Genomic DNA, 13,900 nt, shown 5'->3' on the forward strand with positions numbered 1-13,900 from the left:
CCATATTTAATCAGTTCGGCTTTAATTCTGCGTTTTCCCCGTACATGCAAGAAATGGTGTCAAACATTTTCTTCTCTATATGCGTTCATGTGGATCAATCAAATGAAAGGTCTCGTTTGCTTCTTTGTTGGCCAGATTTTAGTTTTGATATTATTGGAAATTATTGTTGACGTTTTTATTGGGTCGGTTGTGGAATGGGGAATCCGAGAAACAAAAGAATATGGAAAGAAGCCTACTTCCATCTGAATATTATCTTGACTAATGCTGGCAAGGTAAATCCGCTTCGGTGGGTAGAAGTAGGTTTTATGGATGTGACATACGCAAGAAACTCGTTGGTTAAATTTCTACAGGGACATGACAGGGAAGAATAAGCGTACAGTGTTTACCCGGTCAAATACATCATAATAGGCAAGTGAACCTTAGCTTAAAAAGAGTGATAACGTAGGCTGGTCATCGTGGGGCAGGCTAGTGTTGATCTCTCAACCAAATCACCCGTTAGGTGAACCACTATTTCATAGACCAATTTGCTTTGTGTTTTGGCATTAGGTAAATACGATGGAGTAAAACCCTGAGATACCTCCTGTGAATCATTTAGGACTACTTCTGGCATCTAAAATTCCGCTACGATATGGATGAATGATGTGAAGCTCATAAGATAGCGTTTCCATGGGAGTCTGTCTTCGGGACATTATATGTGACGGTACTTTGCAGTTGTAGTGCTTGATTAAGAGGGTCATCCAGTGTGAAGCCCGTTTTTTTTTCGCTTTTTTTAGAAATTTTTTGTGAAGAACTGGCGAAAGATACAAATACGAATTTTTCATCATAGATTTATTAATATCTTGAGCATGCATAGTAATTTTTCCAGCCCGATCGCATAGTTCGTTATTGAAATATAGAGCAATTTATACACCCATCTCCAAAAAAAGGTGTTTTTCTGCTGCCACGCTAGAGGGCGCTGCGATCATATTAAAGAAAAAAAAAGTAAACGGCATTTTAACGTGCAGACTAAACTACAGTCTGCAAACTTGGAATTTTAAAAAAATATTAAAAACTAAATTTTTGGTGCCGTGTTAAAGTTTTTTTTTTGAATTTTGGTGTTTTTTACGGCTTCTTCAATGGAAAAAAAATTACTGAATGAATCGTAATTATCCTAGTTTCTGAATAAATCATGAAAATTTAAAAGAATTTCGTTCAATATATAGTTTCGAGAAAAACGCATTTAAAAAGTAGAATGCGATTATTAGTCATAAAACCTTAACTGGTCATTAATCTGCTATACCTAATCCATAAACCTTAAGTTTCTCCAAAACACACATGTACAGCCTTGGTTTCAATTCTTTTCCTTTTAGCGAAGTCATTCGAACATCATTCGGACTGATAGAGCGCTGTTGGGATATTTTAGGTGGTAGAATTCTGGCATACATGAAGAAGAACACATGAGTGATTAGGGTTTTGTTTGTAAAACAAAACCTTATTAAAATCGGTTTAATGTCTGTCTGTCTGTCTATCCGTCTGTCTGTTTGTCTTTTTTTTTTATTTTTCCCGATGGAAGATGGAAAGCTTCAAAAGCTACCGAAGGCTCCTGCCACACGGTTATGGGGGACTCTTACCCACTAACACCACCTTCTTCTCCTTCCACTCTCCCCGCGGGACTCCCATTTGGTATTACGTCGCGGGGCTGGATCAGAATTTATTCTGCGCTCATGTCAACATTCGTGTTCCTCTCGCGTTCATTCTTTCGGATGACTTCCTCCTGCCTAAGCTTCTTTCCGATGGCTGTAATCCCTTTTTCAACTTCGGTCCATATCCCTTTGGCTTTCACCATAAGTTCCATGATATTTTCGTGTATAAAGTGCTCCCCGGTTGCAGCTTCTAATGCAGCCCTTTGGGCTTCGAATCTGGGGCAGTGACGTGTTCTGCGTCTTCTGGAATGTTTGCACACTGTGGGCAATATGGCGAATCATCACGCCCCAATCGATACAGATATGCTCGATAGCCTCCGTGTCCGCTCAAGAATTGAGTTAGGTCGAAACCTACTTCGCCGTGAGGTCGTTCGATCCATTTCCGGATATCCCATATGATTTTGTGAGTCCAGCGGCCTTTTTCTGACTCGTCCCACATCTCTTTCCATTCCGCGACAGTTTCAGCTCGTGCGAACTGTCGCCGACGGGCATGAGATTCTCCGGTGAGGTACGTTCGATCATAAAGTCGTTGTATTTCTTTCCTCAGAATCGCAATCGGGACCATTCCTACTATCAGGCAAGCTGCTTCATTGGAAATTGTTCTGTAAGCGCAAAATGTTCGGAGTACACTTATGCGATACGCAACTCCTATCTTTCTCTTATTTACTATATTTTCCAGTGCATCTGCCCATACTGGGGCTGCATACAGTAGGATCGAACTGACCACCCTTGAAATAAGGAGTCGACGGGTCGGCCTTGGGCCACCTATATTTGGTAGCATTCTCGCAACCAGCGCTTCGAAGTTATATGCCTTCGTTGCTGCACCCTCCACATGCAATCTGAAATTTAACCTCTGGTCAATCATTACACCTAAGTACTTAAGTGCAGACTTGGAATGAATTGTTTGCGTTCCAACTTTAATCTTCATGGAAGTGCACTTCCTCCGCTTGGTAATAAGTACTACTTCCGTCTTATGTTCTGCGAGCTGTAGACCAGCATTCTCTAACCAGGATTTAATCTCATACACTGCTTCATTTGCATAGAGCTCGACTTCTTCGAGAAGGCGTGCAACAACCGTCACACCAATATCGTCCGCGATATGCTTCATCTGATTCGCAGCACAGAATCCTATCGATTAGGAAGTCGGCAACGATACGCACCAGGTACTTCGCCACGCCTAAGTTCATTAGGGACTCAAGTATCTTGCTCCATCTAGCGGAATTGAAGGCATTCTTCACATCAAGTATAATCACTGCACAACATTTGCATTCGTCAAGTGCGGTCTTAGCTGTGTTGGCTACTAGGACAAGTGCATCCGTTGTAGACCTCCCCTTTCGAAAACCGAACTGATTTTCGGAGAGACCGCCATCCATTTCGTCAATTCGAATTAATCTGTTATAGATTACTCGTTCGAAAAGTTTGCCAGTACTATTTAGGAGGCATATCGGCCTGTAGGACGAAGCTTCACCCAAAGGTTTGTTTGGCTTGGGGACTAGAATTAATTTCTGCTTCTTCCATTGTGTAGGAAATGCTCCTTTTTTAAGGCATGTGGTGAACACCTCGGCAAACATATTTGGAGCTATTTTGACTGCTCCCTGGAGAGCTTTATTGGGGATGCTATCCAAGCCAGGTGCTTTATTTCCAATAATTTTATCCGCAGTTTCGAGGACCTCCTTTTCGCTTACCATGGGAACTTCGGCGGTGTCTATCTCGACAGTGGGAAGGTTAGTGTAGTAGTACTCACATTCTGTAGGAAAATATCCATTACTATTTCATCAATCAGAGTAGGGGAAGAGCTCGGTGGGGAGCGTTTGCCTTTAACTTTTGATATTATGGTTTTATAGGCGCCACCCCAGGGGTTCGTGTGTTCGTTTTTACTTTTCATGATGGCCACATGTAGTTTCTTCCGAGCGTTTTTATATTCTTCATGTAATTGCTCGTATCCAGTTCGATTTCTATTTCGCTGACTGCGCCTTCTGGCCTTGAGGCAGGTCTTACGGCATTCTCCGATTTCAGAATTCCACCAAAAGTTCGGAACTCGCTTCTGTGATACAACATACCTTCGCATGGATGCGTCGCAACTTCTCGCCAATCTGCAAAGCTTTATTTTCTGCACTTCCTTCAAGCGCTGTATTTCGCTGCAGAACTTCTCCGAAAATCTCCTCGTCAAACTTATTAGCTGCCCACCTTTCAGCTCTCGTCCGAGACCGTTTCATTCGTTTACCATGCCTGATTTCAAAAATGATGTCTGTCTGTCATCACTGGCATTTTTCTCAGAAACGGCTATACCGATTGACACGAAATTTGGTGAGAAGGTGAGACCTGACATGCAGTGAGTGACATCCTCCTATGTTGAGATTTAGGGGGGGTCCCCATACATGTAACAAGGTGGTTTTAAAAATTTTTTTCACCAAATATAGTCATGTGGGGTATCAAATGAAATGTCTCGATTACTACTTTTCGAAACCGGTCTTAGTTTTGAAGTCTGTTAAAAAGTGTTAAAAAGGCGGGGAGTGGGAGGGGTGGAAAGTGATGATTTCTTTAACGGACCCATTCTCAGAAACTACCCAACCGAAAAATCTGAAAAAAAATCGTGAAGCTGCCTCTATATAGTGCCCAGGCCTCAAAATACTCTCCATATCGATATCTATTCAAATTAAGTTAATACTATTATATTACCATATTTTTGGGAAAATTAAGTAAAACGCCCCTTAAGTTTATCTCAGAGTTATAAAAGTTGGTAGTAGTATGAAATATAATATGAAGCATATTATCTCCAAATTTGATCAAAATCATAATATTAGTAATAATAATAATAAAACGAGCTATAAGCAGCTCGACGAACTGGAGGGTTCCTGGTCTGGATTGGGTGCAGAATTTTTGGTATAAAAAACTTACCAGTGTACACAGTCGGTTGGCACATAGGATAAATCAGGTCATTAGTCGGCGGAGGAATTTCCACCTTTCCTCACTGCGGGAATTACATACCTACCTTGTCCCTAAAAGGACACTTTGCAGAACCTCGCGGACACAAGACCGATTACTAGGTTAAAAACCCTTTAAAAATTCATAACGTCCATTATTAGCGGAAGGGTCAATGCGCGCCTGGAGACCATTCTGTCCGAGGAGCAGAAGGGCTGCTGAATCGGCTGCAAAGAGCACTTATTATTGACTCGGCAGTGAAAAGTTAGACAACTAGACTCCAAAGAAACCTCATTAGTTGCTATATCGATTATGCCAAAGCTTTCGACAGCGTACCGCATACCTGGCTAATCGATGTCCTACGTCTATGTCGCATTGATCTGAAACTAGTATAATAAAGTTTTTGGCGACAGTCATGGTAGTTTGGCATATCACCTTATCAGTGCATTCATTTGAGAATGCTAAGAGAGGCATCTTCCGGAGGGATTCGTTGAGTCCCCTATGGTTTTGTATGACACTGAAACCCTTTTCATGGTCACTGAATAGTGCTAGAAGATATGGTTTCGCAATCAAATATAAGTGCGAGGTGACACATTTGATGAACTTAGATAACATCAAGCTGTACGCTGTTACTGACGATCACCTTCACGTGTTTTAATTCCCATTGACAGCCATTTGTCGGTTTGTCGCGGTCACCACCCGAGCTGATAAAACGCTCGTAATGAAAGAGCGGGTGGAGAATGGCCAGTGCAAAATGTGTGTTTCAGCGTTAGAGACGTTATGATATTGCGTGGATCCAACATTTCCAATTAATTTGATGATAATATGTTTAGCCGAGATGCAGTATGAAAATACTGTGCGAAAATATTAGAAAAACATTGAAAATATTGCATTGGGTAAATAAGAGTGAGTGAGTGAATGAGAAGCGGTGGTGCGAAAGCGGCTGATTGAAACTATACAGATACACATAGAATTAAATTAAGGTGTCGTGTCTGCGGTCTTGCGGTTCATTAAGGCCCGGGAACAATCCTGATCTGTGGAAACGATTCTTATGAATTAATTTTACTTAATTTATATTTCTCCGCGGAAAAATGAAACTGATCCGAAGCTGGACCAAAAACCTACTGAAAACAAAGAAAGCTCCAGCAACAACGCATTCGAAAATGCTGCGGAAGGGGCCCCAACTCTAACTGGGCGAATGCCTGAAAGGCAAAAGCCGGATTTAAACTGGCCCAGACCCTACAAAAGTAAGTCTCACGATCTACATTACAAGATCGAATCATCACTGCTGCTGAATCAATGGAAGTAAAGATGGTTCTTGAGTCCAATGAGTTTTGCCCCAATAAACCTCCCAATCGAAGCAGTGGAAAAAGCTATTGTTGTGTATTATTGTGTGCAATCAAGCCAGAATTAATCGGTGCTGGAAAAAAAGGAGGAAATGCTAGTGCTAAATCCGAATGCGGTCAGTAGCGTGATGAAAACTGCGTAGGCAGCAATAGAGGCCAATAAATCTTGTGGTAACTTTCGATGTGAGGAATGCCATTAATTCTGATAGATGGAGGTTCATCAGTGAGACAATGCCAAAATTAGGCGCTTCCAAATATCTGATGCATATATCGTTATAGAATTCCTCTTGAAGGGAATGTTGTGGTACCATTCGACGGACCTACATTTTATTAGAAAAACTTCGGAATTCCGCAACAGTAGGTCTATGGTTCTCCCCTGGCATTTTGCGGAAGTTATAACTCCGTAAAGGGGTGTCCGTCATTGGGTTCGTTGACGGCATGAACAAAATTATCGTGACACAACATATCAATGAGATCGAAATCCTCATAAAATAGGAATTTTTGAAAAATTATATCCCGGCACAGAAACCATAGTCTCATATTCGTGGAGCAAACGACGGTAGTTCTAACTACGAAACGGAGAAATACCTAGGAACCATGACTTCCAGATCAATGCACTTAAATGGAGTAAAGCAGCAGAAGAGTTACTTATCGCTGCATCTGCAGCTACTGCAGGTCTGCTGCTTCCACTTGTAACGAAATCGTGGGAATCCGAGACCCTCCTCAGAGAATGGAAGAAAGGGATGATCGTTAAGGTTCGAAAAAAGGGCACCCGTGTTTTGACTGTGATATTTGGAGGGGGTGCTCCTGCATTGATCACATCTACACGCTAAGGATTATTTTGGAACAGTGTGCGGAACCCAAATCTTCGCTGCACTTGATATTCACCAATTTCTGGAAAGCTTTCGATAGAATGAACAGGGAGTCTATCTGAGGTGCTCTACGTGGCAGAGGCATTCTGGAGAAGCCAATAACTATTATCAGAGCGATATATGATGACGCAAAATGCCACGTGCTGCATCCAGGTCAAATTTCGGAGAATTTCGAAGTCCAAAGTGGAATTCGCCAGGGTTTCTTCTTCTTTACGCTTGCTTCATTCTTTACGCTTCCTTGTCAGGAAGACGAGGAAGAATTCAATGGAGGACGACATCTTTCCTCAAACATTTCGACTACAATGATAACATCTGTTTGCTCTCTCACCCAATCTTGGAATGGATTTGGAAAGAGAGGCAAGTATAGTTGGACTGAAGATAAACACCAACAAAAGCAATTTTCTCAGCTTGACGAGTTATCATACTCTCCTTATCTGCATCAATGGGCAGAGCATCGAACTCGTCGATCAATTTGCATATCTAGGAAGCGTGGTTTCTGCTACTGGTGGCAACGAATTAGATGTTACCCGGCGCAATAACAGCGATAGATCCCCCTCTGCTGTCTAAAATCTGGAAATGCTATTATCTCAACACTAAGATCAAGTTGGGATTATTCTGTGCTAGTGTTCTTTCTGTGTTGCTATATGGGAGTAGTACATGGGAAGTCAACTCCACTGTTACTCATAAGCTTCAAGATTTCGTCAATGCCTGACTACGTCGACTACGTATTTGTGGTTGACACGCTATACCCCACCAAGGGGTGAACGGCAACCATATAAATATAAGACACGGCGCACATCACCTTGATGTATTTGATCAATAGAAGTAAAGAAAAATATAATTATTTTCTGTTTTATTGTTTTATTATTGAGGATCACGAGTTGCATGTTATGATGTATGATAAAAAGTCTTTTACATATCTTTGTATAAATACAGAGATACAATTTGGGAAATGTATTTGACTTGGTTAAGGACGGACCACAAGAAAGTCCAACGTAGTAGTCGTAGTAGTCAAACGTAATCGAATCGAAATTTTCGTGAGCCCGCTTCTTTAGAATATATTTCTTTAAGGATATGCTCCTTGAAAGCACCACAGTCCAATTCACTTACTAGACTCATTTAATGTGCATTGTATACAACATGTTGCAAAGGGTGGAGTGATCAAAGTATTCCAGTTCTACATAAACACCTATCAATGAACCACCAAAAAATACTAACGCTTGGATAACGCAGAATTGATATTATTGAAATTATCGAACTTTACGTCGAAATTTGAATAACTTCATCCATTTAAAGTAATCAGGATATGCGCATTGCATGGAATGTATATTTGATTAATGAATAAGCCAATGCACCTTCCACAGGACGATATTAAAATAAAAGATTGACTCAATGTTAAGTATCCTTTCAAAGCACACACTGTAATCCATTTCGCTCTGTCCGCACACTAAGCAAATAAAAAATGCGAAACTAGCAGAACACGTCCTCTACCAAGGCTCCTTGCACAAGGAAAAATAGCACACTCCGACTTTGACACTTCCACTTGTTTACAATAGAAATGCGGCCATCGTTGATATATGAACAAAAACCCTTGGAATTACTAGCAATCAGGAGATTTGACATCTCGTTGCCATCCTGCAATTCCGTGCGTTTGTGTCCGTGTAACCTGACGGCCTCCCTTCTAAACTGAAATTCCAATTCGGCTGGTTTCACCGTGACTGTGAGCGGCAATGGCGACCAGCCACGACAAAATCGTCTCGGTTGCGTGGCCTGTATCCTTATATGATGCCAAGCCCCACAAAAGAACAACCCCGCGTTACCCTTATTGCTTACATAAGGATGTACACAAACATACTGCAACAAGAGAGGGTTCCGCCGAACGCTTCTGATTGGGCCTGGTGGAAGGGTCGGAGCTCCGCCTGGCTGTGCGGGTAGAATTTGACTTCTCATTTCCTCTCACGTGGACCCATGCTGTGAACGATTGGGTGCTCGGAATGTCCTTCGGAGGGTGTCTAGGGCGGTTTCTCATGGCCGACCCACTTCTCTTAGATTTATTCGCACATAAGAGGTCTCCACCCGCATTATTGAATTAAGCTTATCATTTGATTTTGTCGCAACCAGCCAGCCAGCAGTACAACCGCTTCACCTCCGACGAGGCCCAAAAAATTTCCTTTTACTTTGAATAATTGAAGTAAATAAAAAGGGATAAGAAGAAGTTGTCGTTGGAATAAGTTGTGCACATAAATAAGCGTTTCGGGAGCAAATGGGACGCAGGACGCGAGGTTCGAACTGAGGCTGCAGCGTTGGAACGGGGGTGCTGAAGTTGCGCGGCAGCGGACGCTCGAAGGACTATTATTTACAATATAAGTAGTAAAAGTGTGTTGTGTGTTTTCGGGGGACCGGTCGCTATTGCCGCCGACGCCACTGCCTTCGCCGACATGGACTAGCAGTGCTTTTCCCACGCTATCATATCGTTTTGCCAAGTGTCCATAATTCGATAAGTTTCGCTTAACGATAGAAATTAAATTAAAGGCTTTATAGAACTAACAACTCTCTCTTGTTTCGGTTGCCTGTGCCGGGGCTTGAACCAAGGCTCGTTGCGTGGAGGAGTGAAAAGTTTTAGCGCGCGCCCTGATTTGATTTTCTCTTGTTGCTGCTTATTATTATTACTGTCCGGAAACGTGCAAATTCAATTTAAACGTGCCGTAACATTTTGTGCCGTGCCCCACTTGTTCGTTGTATACCAAAAAGTGTGATAACGATAGTAATAAACACAATTTATTGTATTCATAAAGTCTGCCGGTGGAACGTGAGGAAACGCATAGGTAGTGAACGGCAGGCCGATCCGCGCAGCCAAAATGGATTACTCGTACTTAAATCAGACCGGGTTCGATTCTAGCTGCCTGCAAGGGTCCATGGATGCCAGTGGTCTGGGCAACATGCCTATCACGTACGGAGATTTGGCGTCTTGCGGTCAAATGTCGCAGGCCGCCTATCGGTATACCGCGGCGGCTTCCATGTCCCGAACATATTCGAACCACGTCGCTAATAGTGTAGGTCCAGGCGGGCCCACCGGGGTGGGACCGCTACATCCTCATCCCGGAACGATTTCAACACAGTGTTCATCGATGACAGGTCGAACACATCACCAGGATATGCACAGGACTTCAATGTTTTCGACTTCAATGAATTTACAAAGTAAGACCTCGCCTGTAATCAAAAGAAATTAATTCATGTTTTGAAAATGAACATTCTCCATCAAAGAATTCCAGTTGTAATGAGTGACCTCCGTGTGTTCAACTTCAACTTCAACTTCCTTGTGCACTTTAGATCAATTTTCTGAAGATAATGTCCACCTGATGTTCAGGTTGATCAGTAACTGATAGCTAGACTAGATCGTTCTTCCGCTATTCCTTCTTCTTTTTGATGCCATGCTTAAGGAAATGTAGGATCTTGCGGTTCATATAAAGGCAAATTTTTGATTTTGCGTTTTGTTCTGCCGGGAGTTTCCCTTTGCTAAAGTTTTCTCGGGTTCTTTTCCATGTAATTTTAATCTTATAACTCATTTTTGCTGTACTCATGCATCTTATCCAAATAGATATTTCGTGCCAATGTCATTAGTGTTTCCCCTCATCTGACAGCAGGTTTAGGTTACATTTATAAATCTCTCTCTAAAGAAAGCCCAACTTGCTTCCTAATTATGTTGCAGGTATAACACATAACAGAATATATTGTTTCTCATTGGTAAGTAACATCCTTTTTATTATGCCTGTGAAGAGGTTTGGCTGTTTCAATTGTAGCCAAGAACTTTGGATTCCATCTAAAGGTAAATGGTCCTTCTCAATTTTTTTCAATCAATACATAAAATTGTTTTTTAATCTTTGCGGAATTACCCTTCTATTATCAAATTCGAAATTGGTTTCAAGCATTGGGTTATAACTGTATTTAGTGGCTAGAAATGTTTTATGAAGCGCTATATACTGACTCAATATTTTCAACACAAAAAAGCAGCGAATTCTATGTCAACTAATCGAGATAGCATCAGCTAAAACAACAGGCTTGTTCTGCTTAGATTACTAGTTGATAGCATATCTCCTGAAACTAGATGGCGTGAGTCTATTTTATAATAACATACGATGTCGATCCGAATATGGGAAGTGGAGAATAGGGACATGCCACTACTAACACAAACCACTTTCAAAACTATGTACTGTGAATTAGAGTCCTTCAAATGCATGAGTGTCAGCCATAATGTATTTTAGAACGATAACCAGCTCCGGAAACAAATTCTGCACATTTTGTCATAAGCAGAATAGTTACTAGAAACCAGCGTTATGGGCTTACAACTTTGTCTGTTCTTTTACATGACTTTTGCTATTTACTCACGTAAGGTTATTTCCCGACTTTTCACATTCTGATTAGTCCATTACATTTTGCTAATTTCGATGTTTTCAGAAGGGGCTGACCATCTTATGCTAACTAAAATATTTGATGAAAGCAACTAGAGACTTACTTTCTTTGACTTTTACAAGTTGCGATATTGTCATAAGGCTTTCAATGATTATTCATTGAAGATTTATCAGAACGCATGTAGGAATTTACGTATGCGCTCTATTGTTGTGGTTTTAACTTTTCTAGCAGAAACCATGATCACTCTTTTGTTAATGTCGTCTGTCTGTGGTTTTAGGGCTCAATGTTAATATTGAGTGGTCTATTTTCTCCCTCTACGTTTTTAACGTAATTTACTGGAAGTCATATTATGCTGAAAAGACAACAACGACCAAATGAGGCCCAATAATTCGCTAACAAAGGCTGGTAGACCAATTGGATACGAAGATTTACACCAGTATTGGAATGAATCTGGATACACGAATGATGAAGTTTGTGTTTTTCTTTACTGACTGCCAGTGCAAAAAAGAGCTTGTAACGTTTACTACAAGCATCATATCCGGCCGCTCTTATAGTAATGACCGGGGTTCATACGCGTTTGATCTCTATGGGGATTAGCGTTTTAGGTGTACTTATTGCCGTAAGAAAAGATGAGCATGTAGGATTTATCCATTAGCAGAGGCGCAATTCGGCGTTATTTCAGCTTTTCAAGAGACGGTTAGCCCGCCCACACTTTTTCAGGTTATACTTGGCCCACGTATTAACATCATAGGACTACACGATCCTAGTAACATATATGAAGGTTAGTTTGATGCTATTGAAGCCATTGACAGTAAATTAGTCAAGCGGGGTGCAGACGCCACTAACCTTGTGACATATTCACCTTTAGTGTTCGCCCCAGTGCAGTACTCAAATCGTGTAATAACCTTCCTATTGTGCTAGTACGTCATGCAGCCAGCCGAGTATAGTTTGGAAAAGTATTAATGGCTTCACCAGCTCGCTCCATGAACGTGTCAGTACTCTGCTGGAATACGAAACACCAATTTACATAACAAAAGTACAAAAAGGAAGTACTCGGTTATAGTGACTCGTATGACTTCGGATGCCCCCTCTTCAATCTCCTTGCACATCGCGACAACAGTTGCCTACTAATAAACTTATTTATGATACCAAAAAGCTCCCGTTCCCCATTTCCCCTTTCCAATTCTTTAACGGCGTTAGAAAGGAGGATCATCCTTATCTTCCTACATATCCTCTTTATCCCTTCCACATCCGAGGGGGAGGGGCTGGCAAATCAAACTTGACCTTCATAATATTAAAATACCGTTCATTTGAAGCGCCATAACCTGCGACTGCGACTTTTCAATGGAGTTTGAGAGAAAGCACTTTTCCCTTCTCCATTCATACTTTTATTTCCGTCTATGGGTTTGGGGGTCAAAACTAAATACTACCGTTTTGAAATGAAAATAGCGAATCTTTGGCGCAGCATAAATAAGTGGGTTGCATTATCACGCAGCACTTTCAAGAGCCACAACTTGTTAAGGAAAGGGAAGCCTCCCGTTGTGCAGTGTAACCAAATTTTGACGAAATCTCTATTAAAGGAAGTATCTAATATCGAAAAAATAATGCCTGGAAATAGCCCAGGTGAAATTCAAGCCCCGAATCATTATTCGTACTATTGCTACGTTTGACGCTACGTTCGTTTTAAATGATTTTCTTTGTTTAACGGAATTACTGCTTGTTGAGTACATCATGTACTATATTCGTACTCACTCAACGGAATGCCTTACATATATATATACAGTATCCAGTAACCAGATGTTGCGTTGGACTAGTGGCGTGACACGTTTTGATCACATCCGAAATGAGGATATCCGCGATTGATATGGGGTTGCACCGATCGTGGAACAATTGCGAGAGAGACGTCTTCGATGGTATAGTCACGCAATTCGCGCTAACGAGAATTCACTTGCCAAGATTGGTGTGAACATCGAAGTCGATGGTAAACGACCAAAAAACCAGCCAAAACAACGGTGGCTTGATACGCTGAATGAAGATTTAAAATACTCGAGATTGCTTCCAGATCAGGAATTTTACAAAGCCAAATGGCGAAACCGATCACGACGAGCCGATACCGCTTGTGAACGGGACAAAGGCTGAAGAAAAAGAAGAGTAACCAGAACATTCTATTCGGTACTCTTTATGAAAAATTCGCATATGAGTATTGTTGGGTCTCCGCTGTTAGTGAGCCTTAATATGTAAGGCATAATATACGTACATACCCTAATGCCATGTCAAAAGCGCGAAATTGTGAGTTTTAATAATTTTATGAATAGAACTTTATTGAAATATTTATATTTTTCAGTTACTAATTTACTCTCTTGCAACACCTGTATTGACTAGTTAAAAGTGCAGATTATCTCAAGTGCATACTCAAGATTATTCGAAATATCATTAAAAATGTTGGGAGCAACCACGGTACCCCGCATACGTTTCTGTAGAAATCGACCGTATTTTAGGTCACCAAAATATCCAGATGGGACCATCCGGTCATATATGTTTATTCCTGTGGGAGAATCTAATTTTCGCAGGGAAAATGACACTAACACCACTAAAGCAAGATTTTCTCGCAAACGTACCCAAAAGGACGTTTACGGATTAGGATTTTGAGTATACGATCCACTTGAGG

At 41.3% G+C, this 13,900-nt stretch overlaps 1 protein-coding gene across 1 annotated transcript in view; it reads left to right on the top strand.

The window, feature by feature from the left end:
* The first annotated feature begins 9,680 nt into the window (after positions 1–9,680).
* LOC119653481 (paired mesoderm homeobox protein 2B-like) overlaps positions 9,681–13,900 on the top strand; it is an 82,936-nt gene continuing 78,716 nt past the window's right edge. Inside the window, exon 1 of the mRNA XM_038058108.1 lies at positions 9,681–10,020. Within this exon, the coding sequence (XP_037914036.1) occupies positions 9,681–10,020 (340 nt within the window). The remainder of the gene's footprint in view (positions 10,021–13,900) is intronic.

Source organism: Hermetia illucens, chromosome 4 (genome assembly GCF_905115235.1).
Source record: "Hermetia illucens chromosome 4, iHerIll2.2.curated.20191125, whole genome shotgun sequence".
In the NCBI taxonomy this organism is placed as follows: Eukaryota; Metazoa; Arthropoda; class Insecta; order Diptera; family Stratiomyidae; genus Hermetia; species Hermetia illucens.